Source organism: Delphinus delphis, chromosome 20, assembly GCF_949987515.2.
Source record: "Delphinus delphis chromosome 20, mDelDel1.2, whole genome shotgun sequence".
Lineage (NCBI taxonomy): Eukaryota > Metazoa > Chordata > Mammalia > Artiodactyla > Delphinidae > Delphinus > Delphinus delphis.
The window spans coordinates 11,270,946-11,288,664 of record NC_082702.1 but is presented as its reverse complement, the minus strand read 5'-3'; the positions used below and the strand labels follow the sequence as shown (position 1 = coordinate 11,288,664).

General features: G+C 45.0%; 2 protein-coding genes across 2 annotated transcripts; both read right to left on the bottom strand.

Annotated features, from left to right (window-relative positions):
- Positions 1-877: 877 nt before the first annotated feature.
- Positions 878-15,877, bottom strand: ETHE1 (ETHE1 persulfide dioxygenase). Its single transcript, XM_060001006.1, has 7 exons — positions 15,738-15,877; positions 14,119-14,263; positions 13,807-13,955; positions 3,524-3,653; positions 1,792-1,881; positions 1,304-1,420; positions 878-1,075 (listed from the first exon to the last, which is right to left on the bottom strand). Exons 1-7 carry the CDS (start codon positions 15,816-15,818, stop codon positions 1,023-1,025), a joined length of 765 nt encoding a protein of 254 aa, XP_059856989.1. The 5' UTR covers positions 15,819-15,877; the 3' UTR covers positions 878-1,022.
- On the bottom strand, positions 14,991-15,261 carry LOC132417309 (small integral membrane protein 30-like). The gene has a single exon (XM_060001008.1). It carries the CDS (start codon positions 15,259-15,261, stop codon positions 15,094-15,096), a length of 168 nt encoding a protein of 55 aa, XP_059856991.1. The 3' UTR covers positions 14,991-15,093.
- Positions 15,878-17,719: the final 1,842 nt, after the last annotated feature.

The window sequence follows — 17,719 nt, the reverse complement described above, 5'->3', positions numbered from 1 at the left end:
CCTCTAATGAGCCCTTTAGAAGGGCCCCGACCGGTTTGGGGAGCTGGGCAAGGGGAGGGGGGTGCCCTGAGCTGAGTCAGAGACCCGCCCAGAGACAGGGGGAAGTATGTTCCCCCCACCACCACTTTGCTATGGGTGGAGGGCAGAGGTTAAAGGTCTCAGCCAGACCCTTTCCTCTCTGGGCAAAAACAGGAAAATAACTGGTATGTGAGAAAGGATCACTGGATATCAGGAGCTATGTGTATAAAGTATAAACATTTTACACGCATTAATTTATTTCATCCTTACAGCGGCCTACAGTAGAGAAAGGGATTACTATCTCCATTTTATAGTTAGGAAACTGAGGCTGAGGGGGACAAGTGTCCGCAAAGTCTACACATGTTAATGTTAACACCATATTTGTTCTCTCGAAAGTCCATGGTCTTTACCATTAGGCATCCTGTCACTCAAGCCAGGAGGTGCCTCAGAGCTCATTTCAAATGATAGTAACAGTAATAGTGAACACTGATAGGAAGTCTGCTGTGCAGGCAGTGTACCAAGCACTTCATACATATGGACTCATTGGATCATCACAACACCCTATTATTATTACTATTATTCCCATTTTACAAATGAGGAAACTGAGGCTTGGAGCAGTGAAGTACCTTATTCTGGGTCTCATGGGGCAAGTAGTTTAACTTAAGACTGTTCTAATCCAAGGAGCTGAGGAACCCTGCCCCAGATATCTGTTTGCTTCTATCTTATGAGTTAGCAAATCTCCTTCCAGGCTCCCAGGACCTTTACACGGCCTTGCTCCCTGGCCTATCCAGGGACCACAACTAACCACAGGCATCTCAGCCCAGAAACCCATTGGGTCCCCCAGAAAACAGAAGTCAGATTCAGAGGGAAAAAAATATATATTTTTTTTATTTAAGAAGCTTGAGAGTCTGGTAAGGGAGGGGAAGATAAGAGAGGCTCTGGTGATGGTACTGTGCCCCTCACCCCACCTAGTGCATTATTAACTGGATATGAGCACCTGAGAGTCAGGAAGCGGGTGTCTGGATCCCACAGCGCATGTTAGCTGGAACCGCAAAGTCTGAAAGGAAGAAGCTAAGGGTGAAACCAAGGGGCCCAGGCAGACCCTCCCGCTCTCTCTATGCCCCCACTGGGGACCCAGAAATCCTAATAGTCCTTCTTTGGGAAACTAGAGTTCTGGCCCTGAGGCCCCTCCATCCCTCACACCCAGGAGTCCAGATCCCCAGCACCTTCTCCCTCAGACCCAGGAATCCAGACCTCAGCACCCTCCTCCCCCTCAACTGCTCACCTATCTGCTGAGGTTTGGGCAAGTTCAGTTTGCTCATGACCTTGACAAACTCCTCACAGCTGAGGGTGAGCCGAGGGTTTAGAGTCCGCTCCTCCTCCACAGTGGATACTGTGAGTCCTAGTGGCCAAGAGAGGGGGAGGAATGTTGAGCCGTCCAGTGCCTTGGGCCTCCCAGAACTACATTTCCCAGGAGGCCTCAGGGTGCCTTTCTGGCTCAGGACTAACAGATTGCTTTCCCTCCTCAACGGGCACTATGGGAAATGTAGTTTCCCACAGTTCCCTAAGTTCTATAAGGAAGTCCCAGGAAAGCCTATGCCTTCTAGATTCTAGGCATCGTAGTTTCTACATCCACACTCAGTACACCTAAGCACTTGATCTTTTTGGCCAGAGGAGTTCCTGGGAATTGTAGTCTGCAAGCCACAGCAGTTTGGTGCTCCCTCTCAAATAATAAGTTATGTAAATCCCACACCTCCTCCAGGAAGCCCTCACCATGGTAATCATGAGCAGGGTAGATCAGACAGTCTCCTGGAAGTGTGAAGATCTTTTCATGAACTGAGTGGTACAAGGTCTTAGCACAGCCTGGGGAGGGAAAACTCAGAGGTCAGTGGAGCAACAGGATGAGAGGAACTCCCAAATCCCTTCCCTTCAGGAAAAGGAGAGGATAAAAATCACTGTAGCTAAACCGTCTCCCTCATTTTCTGCCAGTAGTCCTTTGACTGGGTAGAGAAGGAGAGGGAAGGGCATTCTAGGCAGGTGGAACAGCATGTGCAAAGAATTGGGAAATGGTGAGAATCCAGCATGACTGTAAACAAGGTTAGGATATGACCCTGAAGCACCAAATTCCCTCACTCTGGGGATGCCAAGAAAGGATTCTGGGCAGGGAAAGTGGATGGAAAGATAAGAAACTGAAGACATTAGGCCAAAGAGGAGGATAGAGCCATGGTTCTGACAAGAAGCTCTGAGTCCTAAGTTGGGACAGGGACAAACCTCTCTGGAACGTTCTGCCACCTTTCCTTTCAGCCTAAATCTTTCGATCTCATGACTGTGTTGGGGATGGATAAATGGAAGATTAGGAGCCTCAGAGAGAAAAAGATAGAGACCAAGATGGAGAGATAAGGAAAGAGGAAGAAAGAGGCAGCCTGGGGATCTGGTTACCCACGGCCAGCTCAGCTCGCTGTGGCTCTGTCTCTTCTCTCTCGTCCAGCCTTGCTGGCCTCCTGCAAGGCAGCTAAATCCTCCCAATCTAGTGTCCACCTCACATTCACACACATACTCAAATCTCATACGCTGATATTGTGAAAGTAAACACCCTTCCCGCAGCAAAACCCCTTAATCTAATTGCCCCCAGCAGCTAAACCCCAAATGTAACACCACCTCCTAGCAATTAAACCACTGAATCTAGCAACCTTCTAGCAGCTAAATTGCCAAATCTAACTTCCCCCAGCAGCTAAACCCCTGAATCAAACTCCACACCCCTCCCTGCACCAGCTAAACCCCTTATGGGGGGTTAAAAATATGCCCATGAACACTTTGAAACTCTTCTCTTGAAAATGTGACACATAATTCCCCTTGCCTTGACTTAGTGGTCTGGACTAAGTGACTTGCATCTAATAAATAGGATATGGCAGAACTAACAGAGTTTAACTTCTGAGATAAGCTCATTAAAAAAAAAAAAATTAGGTCTTCTGTCTGCCTGTCTCTCTGAAGGTTCCCTCTGGGACAATCCAGCTGCCATGTCATGAAGACACTCGAGCAGCCCTGCATTGTGAGGAACTGAGGCCTCCTGCCAACAACCAGCGTCAGTGAGCCACCTTGGAAGTGGATCCTCCAGCCCCAGTCGAGCCTTCAGTCAGCCCTGGCCAGCAGCTTGGTTGCAACCTCACACAAGACCCTGAGCAAGAACCATCCAGTTAAGCTTCTCCCAGAGTCCTAACTCTCAAAACCTGTGTGAGATGATGTTAATCATTGTTTTAAGCCACTAAGTTCTGGGGTGATTTGCTTTACAGCAATAGATAACTAACACACACTCTTGACTCTAACTGTCCCCCAACCACTAACCTCTGAACCCAACTCTCCTCCACTCCGGCAGTAAACTCCTTGAATCTAATCCTGACCCCCTAAAAGTCTAACATTCATCCATTCATTCTTGCAACTGACACTTAAAACCCTGGCACCCACATAACCATACTAAGATCTCGGGCTGGGGAAAGGGGCCTGTGACCTTGCTGGAAGTCTGTCCGCCCACACCCTCGGATAAGCAGGGCATCTCCAGTGAAGGCCATGCTGTGGTCATCCAAGACGAAGGTGACACAGCCTGGGGTGTGGCCCGGGCTGGCCCGGGTCTCCAAGGCCTGGAAGAGAAGGAGAGTACAAAGAGTCACCAATAAGGCTGTGGCTTTACTCTCATGGTGAAACTGGCCTCAGAAGCCCCCCACCCCATCACATCCCAGGGTCACATCTAGATAACCTCTTTTTGATAAAAAAAATATTGAAGTTAGATTCCGGACTTAAACCTCACTCCAGAGTAAACTCCCCCAAAATTAAAAACTTAAAGCAAGAAAATAAAATCATAAAACAGTGACAACAACAAAAATACAAGTAAATATATGATCTCTGGTTAGAGAAGAACATCCATCCCAGAAGTCATAAATCATTAAGGGAAAGATCAATGGTTTGAATTTAAATACATTTGATGTTTCTGAATGGCAACATCATAAACAAAATTTAAAGGGAATCAACATGGTGGCCAAATATATTTGTAACACAAACACACCACATAGTAGTCAGTGCACTTTATGTACAAACAGATCTTGTAAATCAGTAAGAAAAAGATGAGCACACTAATATAAATATGGAATACTAAACAGTCATTTCAAATTGTCAGTGAAATAAAATTCGATGATGCTATACACAAACATTTAATGGCAGGAAAAGATATTCACTATCCCGTAAGTTCAAAAAACAGGTTACAAAGCAACTTATACAATGTCATCTCTTAAAAAAAATTTTACTCATTAACTCAAAATATTTTTTTCTTTAGGTTTTTCCTGTATCATCTTTTTTTTTTACAGTAAACATGTCATTTTATTTATTTATGTATTTTTAAAACACGTCATTTTATAATAAAAAATAAAACACAAAATTCACGATAAACGAAAGATCTAAACATAGAAAACCCAAAAAATTCTAGAAGGAAATATAGAAGAATATACATATTTATAAATACATATATATTTATATATATAAAATCTTGAGGTAGAAATGGTTTTTCTAAGCATGATAGGAAATTCAGAGGCCACAAGGAAAAACAGGAACAGATGTGACCACATAGTTTAACTTCATTACAGAAAAAGGCAAAAATCAGAGTGACAAGACGAAAAACATCAGACAACATTAGCACATGTATAAGAGAGTATTAAAAAGTGTGAATAGTCATAATATATAAACAGCCCCTAAGTATCAATAAGAACCCCCAAAGAAAAATGGGCAAAAGAAAAAAACAGGCAATTCATGGTAAAGGGAACAAATAGTCAAAAAACATCTGATAAGATGTTTGATCTTCCTTAAAAGAAAGGAAGGGAAGGAGATATCTAAAAGCCCTATTTTTCACCTAACAGATTGGCAGTTGTCAGAGTTGCTTAGGGTGCTTGAGGCAAACCCTTTCATCCCCTGGGATGTGAGTACAACTCAGTATAGCCATTTTAGAGGACAGCTTAGCAGCGTCTAGCAACATCGTAAATGCACATACTTCCTGACCCCTCAAAGTCATTTCTAAGACTCTGTGGTTGGGTTTCCCTGGTGGCGCAGAGGTTAAGAATCCGCCTGCCAATACAGGGGACACGGGTTCGAGCCCTGGTCTGGAAAAATTCCCACATGCCATGGAGCAGCTAAGCCTGTGTGCCGTAACTACTGAGCCTGTGCTCTGGAGGCCGCGAGCCACAACTACTGAGCCCACGTGCCACAACTACTGAAGCCCACGTCTAGAGCCTGTGCTCCACAATAAGAGAAGCCACCGCAGTGAGAAGCCCGCGCTCCACAACGAAGAGCAGCCCCTGCTGGCCGCAACTAGAGGAAGCCCCGTGCAGCAGCAACAAAGACCCAATGCAGCCATAAATAAATAAATAATAAATAAATTTATATATATATAAAAAAAGACTCTGCGGTTAAGAACCCCTGACACATGAACACAAAAACACCATCCAGGGAATCCCGATTATCTAAATTCCCATGCTCAGTTCAGGGAAGCAACTGTCAGAACAATCTAACAATTACTTAAAAGATTAGTTCCCACTCACATATCACTCCTCCTCTCTTAATAGAGGCCCCTCCCGCCAATTAGCATCCTCGTCCAGGTCAGTCATCTGCTAATTGTTGAAGGACACCATGTGCAGACTCTGTTTCGACACCCAGTATCCATTCTAACCTTCCCCACTCACAGATCTCCAATTTGGTCTGGGGCATCAGTGTGCCCCGCCGAGCACTTTCCCAGCCTCCCTGACAGCTTGGGTGGCCTCTGGCACAGTCCTCTGGCCAATGAGATCTCGATCAGTCTCCTGAGGATTTCTGGGAAAGCTTTTCCCTTCCTGATAAAAGGGACTGGCACCTGCCCTTTCCACTTCATCTGGCTCTGAACACAAGGTGTGATGGCTGGAGCTGCAGCAGCCATCTTGCAACCATGAAGGAAAAAAAAGCCAAGAGAATCCCACAAATGATGGTGCTGCCAAATCGAAGAGAATAGCTACATTCTTCCAAATTTCCTGTTATAGGAGAAAAATAAACTATTTATTTAAGCCACTGTATGGGTTTTTCCATTGCTTTCTGCCAAACACCTTCCTAGCTCATCTACAATAGAAATAAATGGGCAATGCAAAACAAGTGCAAAGCAAAATCACAAATCTTGCAAAATCTTGTGGGAAAAATCACATCCCCTGGCCCCCAAAATTAACATTACCTTTTTGTAGTAGAGGGATGACCTTTCACTTTTTATTTTGTATGTTTCCATACTCTCTGAATTTTTTTTTTTTTTAAACAAAAAGCATGGGAGTCTTTTGAACTAAAAAGGGGGATGGATATTCACGAGTAATGTTCAAAATATTTAACCATAGTTATGGCATGGGTATTGGCCAATCAGAAGGACGTCAGTTGTAAACAACCAGTAGTTAGAGTATATACAGTTGACCTTTGAGTAACACAGGTTTGAACTGTGCAAGTCGACATATAGACAGATTTTTTTCAGTAGTAAATACTACTGTACTACACGATCTGGTTTGGTGAATCTGTGGATGCATTGGAACCGCAGATAGAAGGACCAACTGGAAGATATACCGCAATTTTTTTTTTTTTTTTTTTTTTTTGTGGTATGCGGGCCTCTCACTGTTGTGGCCTCTCCCATTGCGGAGCACAGGCTCCGGACGCGCAGGCTCAGCGGCCATGGCTCATGGGCCCAGCCGCTCTGCGGCATATGGGATCTTCCCGGACCGGGGCACGAACCCCCGTCCCCTGCATCGGCAGGCGGACTCTCAACCACTGAGCCACCAGGGAAGCCCAATATACCCCAATTTTTGAATGTGGGGAGGGTCAGTGCCCCTAACTTCCTAGGTTGTTCAAGGGTCAATGGTATATGGTATATATAATTGTCTTATGTGTATAAATTGAACAAAATTTTAATATCAATTGAACACAATCCAGCTTGCCGCATAGATCAAGATCCCCTGGGCCCTTAGTCACTGCGTCTGTGTCTCAAGTGGCTTTGCTGATTATCAGCCTCCCTGTTTATCTTTCCCTTCTCTAGAATATCTAGAATTTACCCTCTATCAACCCCCATAATCCTGCCCATCTCAGGCCTCTCCTGCTTGGGCCAACTGACAGCCTCCTCCCTGGCCTGCCAGCCTCTATCACCCAGATCCAATTTTGTCCCTCTCTGCTCAAAACCCTTCCCCAGCTTCCACCGCCCCCAGGGCAGAGTTCCAACTCCTCAGCCCCTGCTCTGGTGCCTGCTCACTTTTCTAGCCCCATGTCCTATAACATCCTCCTTTCCCCAGCTACTTTGAACCCCAGAGTCATTTCCAGAAAATAGCACACTTCTCCACACCTCTTTGCCCCTGCAATTTCCTCTTCTCCCATCAGTCCGATCTACCTACTCTTTAGAAGCCTGGCATTGATTACCCTTTTTCCTGTACCAGGTTCTCTTCTAAGCGCTTTACATGACTGAACTCATTCAGGCCACACACATCCTTATGAGGTAAGTACCACTCCTGTCCCCATTCTACAGATGAGGAAACTGAGGCACAGGATGAGAATGAACGACCTATAACTATATGCGACAATACGGATGACTCTCACAGACGTAACCATGAGCAAAAAACAAAGTGGGCTAGACATAAAGAGTGGAGTGGGGAGGAGTGAGATAAAGTGGGAAATCTCAGTGTGCCTGGTACACAGGAAGGGTAAGTGGTATTTCACGCAGCTGAGGTTTCAGTGCTGAATCCAGATGTAAAATATTTCTCTCTTGGTGAGGGCACATGGATTAGTGGTTAGGAGCAGTCTCTGGAGCCGGGTGACATGGGTTCTAATTTTGGCTCTGCTATTGTTAGCTGTGTGACCTTGGGCAAGTTACTTCACCTCTCTGGGCTTCTCTGCTCATTTGTAAAATGGGCATAATAATTGTCCCCACTTCATAGGGCTATTATAAAGATTAAATTATTTCATGTATGTAAAGCATTTTAAAAATGCCCAGGGAATTCCCTGGAGGTCCAGTGGTTAGGACTCCAAGCTCTCACTGCCGTAGGCCCAGGTTCAATCCGTGGTCAGGGAACTAAGATCCCATGAGCTGCATGATGCGGCCAAAAAAAAAAAAAAAAAAAGCCCAACACAATAATTCCTATATTATAAAAATAATAATGTTTTAAAATTCTAAAAACACTGATCTCGTGGAACCACCAGGTCTCCTGGGTTCAATTCCTCGCTCAGCCACTTTCTCAGTATAACTTTTGGGCAAGTCACTTTCCCTCTCTGCACCCCCTTCTCTGTAAAATGGGGAAAATGTTTCTGATCTCACTATGTGGTTAGGAAGGTTTAATGAGATCTATCTGTCAGAAAAGACACAGTGGAGGCTCAAGAACCAGGTTCAGCCATAGCAATGTTTTGTCTGGACTGCTCGGTAGTTATTAAAAGTCTGAATCTGTTGTTTACCCTTAACATTTGGAAGATTTTTTAAAAATGTATATTTGCAGCTTCTAATTAAAAAAAAAAAAAAAGGCTTTAAAGTAGACAGACTACATTCCCAAGCATGAATAATCAACTTGAATTATGTAGTGGGTGTCCTCCATAAATGGGGCACACACCCCAACACTAGCCACGGGTCCCACCTCTCCCTGCTCCCAGGAAGTGATATTTGATTCTGAAAATTGTGTGAGATACATGCTGAGAAAATGCACTTTCTCACAATGCTAAGTGAGAAACAAAACACTCAGTATTTCTTAACTATTATTAAGTTATTTATTATTATTATCATCCAATACAGAAATATCTGCAATCTACTTCAGTTAACAGCAAAGAGAAGTTTTCAAAGAACAAGTTAAGTAACACCAGGAGGAAACAACCAGACACATCCAGAAAGTGGGATATTCTGCAAGACAACAGGCTGGGAGCTTCAAAAGTCAATGTCATGGGGCAGAAAGGGTCTGAAACTGTTCTAGATTAAAAGAGACTAAATAGACCTAACAGCCAAATGCCATGTGTGAACCTCCATCGGGTCCTGGTTCATATAAGCAGCTGTAAAAATGATTCCTAAGCACTTGGAGAAATTTGAACATGGGCTGGATTTCAGAACAATTTAAGAATTATTGTCTATGTCGTTAGATGTGACAAAGATTTTGTAAAAAGAATGGTTCTCCAAGTGGTGTAGTCGAGGGAACCCTGAGGGTCTGCAAGATCAAAACTATTTTCATAATAGTGTGAAGAGGTCTTTTGCCCTTTCTCACTCTCATTCTCCCCTGAGAGTTCAGTGCAGTTTTCCCAGAAGCTCCATGACTTGTGATGATGTCATCACTCTGACAGCTGATGGAATGTGTGCTTGTGTATTCTTGTGTTTTAAAACAAGTCTCACAGGAATAAAGACACAGACCTACTAGAGAATGGACTTGGGGATATGGGGAGGGGGAAGGGTAAGCTGTGACAAAGCTAGAGAGAGGCATGGATATATATACACTACCAAACGTAAGGTAGATAGCTAGTGGGAAGCAGCCGCATAGCACAGGGAGATCAGCTCAGTGCTTTGTGACTGCCTGGAGGGGTGGGATAGGGAGGGGGGAGGGAGGGAGACGCAAGAGGGAAGAGATATGGGAACATATGTGTATGTATAACTGATTCACTTTGTTATAAAGCAGAAACTAACACACCATTGTAAAGCAATTATACTGCAATAAAGATGTAAAAAAATAAATTAATAAAAAATAAAAAAAGTCTCAGTTTCAACTTCTGATACAGTAAATATGTTTTGCATATCTAAATACTTATTTTTTATTTCTTTTTTTTTTAGCCTCACCGCACAGCTTGTGGGATCTCAGTTCCCTGACCAGGGATTGAACCCAGGCCCTCCACAGTGAAAGCACAGAGTCCTAACCACTGGATCACCAGGGAATTTCCCATTTCTTTTTAAAATTGAGATATAATTGACATGTAACTAACACAGTAAATATTCCTTGATAGAACCCAGGTAAACAAAAGCTTTTTAGGGCCCTCCATAATGTTTAAGAGGGTTAAGGAATCCTGGGGACCTGGGATTAGTATCTTGAGCAGCACCCCCTCTATATCGCTGTATTTAACAGGCAACACTAACTTTCGGAATCCACCAACCCTCTTGGGAGTTAGAATGTTCGAATCTCAATCATTGCTTATTAAAACAGTAAATCCATTCTACAGTGAAACCGTACAAATTTGGCTCACTGTGAATATAAAATGTAAAACCAGTTCAAAAAGGTGTTTGGGGCTTCCTTGGTGGTACAGTGGTTAAGAATCCGCCTGCCAATGCAGCGGGCACGGGTTTGAGCCCTGGTCCGGGAAGATCCACATGCCGCGGAGCAACTAAGCCCATGCGCCACAACTACTGAGCCTGTGCTCTAGAACCCGCGAGCCACAACTACTGAGCCCACATGCCACAACTACTGAAGCCCGCGTGCCTAGAACCTGTGCTCCGCAACAAGAGAAGTCACTGCAATGAGAAGCCCGTGCACCGCAATGCAGAGTAGCCCCCGCTCACCGCAACTAGAGAAAGCCCGCGCCCAGCAACGAAGACCCAACACAGCCAAAAATAAATAAATTTGTATATTTAAAAAAAAAAAAAAAAAGCTGTGTGGCAGTTTCTGCTAAAGTTAAATATGTGTCAGTTCTAAGACTCAGCAAGCCCACTCCCTGGAATTGAGGGTAATGTCCACCAAGAGATTTGTACAAGAATCTTCAGAGTAGCATTATTCATAATAGCCCCAAACTAGAATCAACCATCAAAAGGAGAATGGATATAAATTGTCATCAATTCACACAGTGAAATGCTCTACGTCAGGGGTTGGCAAACTGTGGTCGGTGCACCAAATTTGGCCTGCCATCTGCTTTTATAAGAATGACATTTCATGCCACATGAAAATTATTAAAATTCAATTTTCAGTGGCCATAAATAAAGTTTTACTGGAGCCCAGCCATGCTTATTCATGCATTCATTGTCTGTAGATGATTTCACACCAATAGGAAAATTAAGTAGTTACAACAGGGACCATATGGCCTGCAAAACTGAAAATAGTTACCATCTGGTCCTTTACAGAAAAAGGTGGCCAACCACTGCTATACAGCAAAAAAGGAAAGAACTACAATTATACACAATAGTAGGTAGAGTGAAAGAAGCGGACATAAGAGTACACACTGGTTTCTGTTTATAAGGTCCAGAACAGGCAGAACTAATCTACGATTAAGTAAATCAGAAGAATGGTCCCTTGTTGGGGCTGTCAATGGCCAGGAAGAGGGACAAGGAAGACTTCTGGGGCGATGGGCACGTTCTGGATCTCGATCTGGGCAGTGGATACTCAAGTATAGACATATGTTAAAATTTACAAAGCTGTACATGTGTAATATGTGCCCCTTTTACTGTATAATATGCATGTTACAATTCAATTTTTTAAGTGGGAGGAGGAAAATGAGAGGGAAAAAAAGTGCCCATCTCCAAAGGTTTACAAAGAACTCGGAGGAAAACCAAACAAAATGCTGAACAATCATAAAGACAGATAATACAAGTGGTAACAAGGATGTAGAGGGACTGGAACCCTCACACAACTGGTTATGGGAACATAAAATAGTATAGCCACTTTGGATAACAGGTTTTGTTTTTGTTTCTGTTTTCGTTTTTTTTTGCGGTACGTGGGCCTCTCACTGTTGTGGCCTCTCCCGTTGCAGAGCACAGGCTCTGGACGCGCAGGCTCAGCGGCCATGGCTCACGGGCCTGGCTGCTCCACGGCATGTGGGATCTTCCCGGACCGGGGCATGAACCCGCGTCCCCTGCATCGGCAGGCGGACTCTCAACCACTGCGCCACCAGGGAAACCCCCGAATAACAGTTTTTGATAGCAGTTTGGCAGTTCCTCAAATTGTTAAACAGAGTTCATATGATCCAGTAATTCCATCCTAAGTATATACCCATGAGAGATGAAAACATACGTCCACACAAAAACTTGCACATGAATATTCATAGTGGCATAATTCATAAGAGCCAAAAGTGGAAGCAATTCAAATGTCCATCCACCGATGAATGAATAAATAAAATGTGATATATCCATACAACGGAATATTATCAGCAATAAAAAGAAATGAAACACTGATACATGTTACAACATGGATGAACTTTGAAAACATTATGGTCAGTGGCAAAAGCCAGTCACAAAGGGCTTCCCTGGTGGCGCAGTGGTTGAGAGTCCGCCTGCCGATGCAGGGGACATGTGTTCGTGCCCCGGTCCGGGAGGATCCCACGTGCTGCGGAGCGGCTGGGCCCGTGAGCCACGGCCGCTGAGCCTGCGCGTCCGGAGCCTGTGCTCCGCAACGGGAGAGGCCACAACAGTGAGAGGTCCGCGTACCGCAAAAAAAAAAAAAAAAAAAAGCCAGTCACAAAGACCACATATGATACCATATTTCTATGCAATGTACAGAATAGACAAATCTATAGAGACAGAAAGTAGTTTAGTGGTTAGTAGCCCACGTGCCCACGTGCTGCAACTACTGAAACCCACGCACCTAGAGCCTGTGCTCCGCGACAAGAGAAGCCCCCGCTCGACGCCACAAGAGAAAGCCCACGCGCAGCAACGAAGACCCAACGACCCAATGCAGCCAAAAATAAATAAATTTTAAAATAAATAAATAAGCCAAGCACTAAAGCTAAATCTTCCACAGCTAAGCCCTTCCATGTTGATTCATTGAAAACATCACTCATCCAGTTTAACAAATGGCTCTTCTTGACACAAAACTCCAACCATTTCTAACACCTCTAAGGCTTCTCAACCCAAGAAATGCTTGTTAGCACCTGCTTATTATGTACAGTGTACCTAAATGTACAATGCATTTTCTTTTTTACCTGCTTCCAGGAAAAGGCTTGAAATAAAGAGGCTGTAACTAGTGGAGCTAAACCCTCTGATCCCACCCACAGCCTTTATTTCCCCAAACCATCTGACTCAGTTTAACTGGCCTCGTTTAGTAAAACCCTCTAACTTGGAGGTCAAGTCCAAGTGACATTCTGTCCCCAAAGCCAGCCAAACTCTCTAAGTCTTTAGCAACTTTGATCAGGAAAAAGTCCTGCCAGCTGTTTCCCCTCCCTCTGAGGGCAACCCTAGCACCTCCTCACCCATCGTATTTCCCTGGGTTGAACTTCTGGCCAGAAACCTGCTGATTCTGCTTGGGGCAAAGAAAGGAGAGGAGGTAGGAACCTTCAGACCTTTCCTGTGTGAGGCAATAGCAGGGCTGGGGTTAGGGTGAGGCAAGCAGGCTCCTATAGGGAGCAACATTTAAGGAGGCGCCCACTAGAAGGTGCCAGCCCTGCCTTTGCACCACCCTGAGAATGAGCGCCCCCTTAAATGTTGCGCCCTGGATTCCTCTCTTGCCTCACCCTAGTCCCGGCTCTGGGCTCTGGGCAACTGCATGCGCCTTCCTCCAACAGTGGCTCTGGGAAGATAGGGCTGGGTCTCTCCCTCAGCCATGACCTTGCAATTCCAGCTCCCAGTCAAATTTTATGAGACTCCAGGCCAAAGGAGTTGCCCCAAGGTTATAGGAAACGCCATAGATGTTGTTGACTTAAGGGGATGGGCCAGAGACACCTGCCCAGAGCCTCTTGGATCAGTTTTTCACCTGGGTTTATGGAGCCCTTCTCCCTGAGACAGAAACTCAGGAGTCAGGAGTCCAGGCCCCCAAGCCCCACTTCCCTTTAGTCCAAAAACTCCAGGCCACCACCCTCTCGGGGACCCAGCATCCAACTCACGAAGCGCCCGAAGCGGATGGGGTCTCCATCTTCAATGTGCATGTCAGCCTGGGCCCCACTAAGGCGGGAGATGACAGACTGGCAGCCGGGGAGTAGGGACCGGAGCAGCCCGGAGCCGGTAATGTGGTCCGCATGGCAGTGGGTATTCACTGGGAGAGAGAGGAGAGCCAGGTCCAGGAGGGCACAGAGAGGACGCAGGATTCCCAGCCCCCAGCCCCCTCCTCCCTCAGACCCAGGAGTCCCAGTCCTAGCTTCCCACTCCACGCTACAGTCCCGCGCCCTCAGGCCCAGGAGCCCGGCCCCCAAACGGACCAGCATACAGCAGCTGTAGCCCCAGTTCCTTGACCAACTGGGCATCCCGATGCGCTGTCTCCAGAACCGGGTCGATCAGAATGGCCTCTCTGGACTCTCTGTCACCCAGGAGGTAAGTGTAGGTGCAGCTCTTGGGCTCAAACATCTGGAAAGGGGGTGGGGACAAGTGAGAGCACAGATTCAGACCCCCCCTTACTGTGGACCCAGGAGTCCAGGCCTCAACTCCATTCTCTTCCTAAGATCCAGAAGCAGAAGCCCCTGTCCCCCCACTTTTTTTTTTTTTTACTTAATGGGTTTATATTTAATATAGTACTTCTCACCATGGAGATGTTACCCGTTAATATAAAAATTTTTTTGTTTTTGTTAAACATTAAATCTCTTCTCCATTTCAATGTCAATATAAAGTATTTTTTTACATTAAATCTTTTCTCCATTTCAACGTTAGGTACAACGAATACATTTTCTAAACTTTTTCCCCCACCAAGAGATAAGTTTTAATTTTTGACCAACTGTATTTAATATCTACGTACAATATTAACTTGGGAGATAACGAAACAAAAAACCATTAAAAATATGGAGAAAAGACTCCTCAGTGTTGCAGAAGGCAGTGATTATAACTAAACAGTGGCAGTTTCCTAGGATTCTGGGCAAGAGTTTTCTTCTTCCTATTGAGAATTCTTAAACTATGAAATATTACTTTTGCAAAGTTCAGCCTTCTCACTTCTTTGACCTTCTTTCTAACTAGCAAATGCAAATTACAGATGGCATTTTTCAGTGCATTATTTGTTGTGAAGAAAACGTTTTGTTTTCCATTTAATATAGTATACCAATTTGTTCCTATTTATAGGGAAACCAAGACTATGAAACTACCCTATTTACTGTTTCTTGGGAACTTTCAGACACCAAAACTCAGTTCTGAACCTCAACAGCACAAAGGTTTTCAGGGCAAGGTTTGATTCAGGACGTCCTTCAAAGTCACATCTGTCCATTTCTCCTTCGTGCATATACCCCCAAACAAGCAGAAATGCCTGTAACACTGAGAACGAGAGCGATTGCATCTCTGGCTTCTACTGCTTCAACAACAGGCAGCACCAAAAGCAATGAAAAGAGGCCTGGGAACAATTGTGTTGAAACTAAGGTCATGATGTTGAGATCTTGAGGTGACTGGTTCTTAAAGGCTGAAGGTTTCAAAGAAAGCGGTATTTGTCTAATTCTATCAGTTCAGGATGCTGAGGCTTAAGAGGTTCCACGTGACAGCGCCTTCAAGTTAGCAGCCATTACAGGAATCCCCCTGCCCGGAGCCAGGAGTCTGGGACCCCAGCACCTTACTCCGTCGGAACCAATGAGTCCCAACTTTCATCCATCCCCAAACCTGGGTCCCCGTCATCCTCTTCTGTAATGGAAGCAAGAGTTCAGACCGAAGCCCAGATCGGGGTCCCAGATGTGGGACCCAGATCACTCCCCTTTAAAGGACGCAAGAATCTAGCCCTACACCCCTTTCCGCAAAGATCCAGGCGTCAGGGCCCGGGTATCTCTCCGGATTTAAAGGACCCAGGAGTTCCACCCCTACCGCCACCCAGGATCCAGTAATCTCGCTCCCCGGTCCAGCCACTGCGAACCTGACGTAGGAGGATGGGGGCTCCAGACTCGCTGTATTGACTGAGCTGCCGCCCAGCGACCCTCAGTGCAGACCCCGCCATAGCGCCCGAGGCTGGAGACGGAGCGGTTCCAGCGGAAACCGAGCGCACCCAAAGCTGAACCCCGGAGGGGCGGGGCGGGGCGGGGGCATGGGCGGGGCCCGCCTTAAAGGGGCCACAAGTGCCTGGGGCCGAGGGAGGGGCGGAGCGGAGCGGAACCAGGCTGAGGACCGATGGGGAGACTTTAGAGACGGAGAAGACAGGAAGACCCAGAGGAACAAAGAACAATCACCTCACACCAGTCAGAATGGTCATCATCCAGAGGTCTACAAACAATGCTGGAGAGAGTGTGGAGAAAAGGGAACCCTCCTAAAGGCTGGTGGGAATGTAAACTGGTACAGTCACTATGGAGAACAGCATGGAGGTTCCTTTAAAAACTAAAAGTAGAGCTACCATATGATCCAGCAATCCCACTCCTGGGCATATATCTGGACAAAACTATAATTTGAAAAGATACATGCACCCCAATGTTCATAGCAGCACTATTTACAGTAGACAGGACATGGAAGCAACCTAAATGTTCATCGATGGAGGAACGGATAAATAAGATGTGATATATATACACAATGGAATATTACTCAGCCATAAAAAAGAATGAAATAATGCCATTTGCAGCAACATGGATGGACCTAGAGATTATCATACTAAGCGAAGGAAGTCAGACAGAGAAAGACAAATATCATATGACATCACTTATATGTGGACTCTTAAAAAATGATACAGATGAACTTATTTACAAAACAGAAGCAGACTTCAAAAACAAATTCATGGTTACCAAAGGGGAAAGGTGGGGGTGGGGTGGGATAAATTAGGAGTTTGGGATTAACATACGCACACTACTATATATCAAATAGATAAACAACAAGGTCCTACTACATAGCACAGGGAACTCTACTCAATATTTTGTAAAAACCTATATGGGAGAAGAATCTGAAAAAGAATGGATGTGTGCATATGTATAACTGAATCCCTTTGCTGTGCACCTGAAACTAATACCACATTGTAAATCAACTATACTCCAATATAAAATAAAAATTAATTTTTTAAAAAACCAGAGAAACAAAGAACAGGGAGACATTCAAAGGGCAAAGGAGACACACTGGGAGAAGCACAGACTTCTCTCCCTGGAGAAGGAGAAACCCAACAAGAGACCCCAATACACTCATAGCCCCAGGGCCATTTTATAGGAAAAGCAGGTGGTTGGACCTTCATTGTTACAAAGAAAAAAACGTTTGGTTCAATGTCATTAGTGTCTTGAGGGGCTGTTGGTTGAGTGCCTGGTCCCAGAACAAGAGATTATCCCATTAAACTTTATTTAAAAATCACTTAAGTATTTTACCAGGAATGTTTATGTCTTCCCAGGAAGAAATCATTAAAAAAAAAAATTTTCCACGATGTCTCATAAAATCAGGTTGGGGATCATTTGGCTTCTCTTGGAATGTGAACCTCTAAAAATGGCTTTTGTTCATTTACACCAAGGACCTAGAGTTGAGACAATGTCTAGTCATGGGCTGTCTGAAAGCTTGCTCTTTGGAATCATATCAGTAGTGAGAATAGGGCATCCCACTCTTGTCTGGAGGATCTAAGTCACTTTGTCACAGATACAGAAGGCCAACTGTACCACACCATTCGATATAAGGGACTTGCACATTTGCCAATTTTGGTATCCATGGGGGTCCCGGAACTAACCCCCTGTGGATACCAAGGGAAGACTGTGACTCTCCCTGTGTTTGGGGAGACAGCCCGTACTCCCTCTGCAGTCCTCTACCCTTAGCTACAGCAAATCAATAAAACCCAACTTTGCCAGACTTCTAGTATATTCCTGGTGGGCTTTATCAGGGGAGAGACTCAGGGAGCCACTCAGAGACAAGGAAGATGCTGAGACTTAGTGATAACAAAGAGAG

Coding starts and splice junctions, on each gene's coding strand:
- LOC132417309 (XM_060001008.1), bottom strand. CDS start 15,261: ATGACCTTAGTTTCAACACAATTGTTCCCAGGCCTCTTTTCATTGCTT.
- ETHE1 (XM_060001006.1), bottom strand. CDS start 15,818: ATGGCGGGGTCTGCACTGAGGGTCGCTGGGCGGCAGCTCAGTCAATAC. Junction 14,264..15,737: donor CCCCCATCCTCCTACGTCAG/GTTCGCAGTGGC, acceptor CCCCCTTTCCAG/ATGTTTGAGCCCAAGAGCTG. Junction 3,654..13,806: donor CCATCCGCTTCGGGCGCTTC/GTGAGTTGGATG, acceptor CTTCTCTTCCAG/GCCTTGGAGACCCGGGCCAG.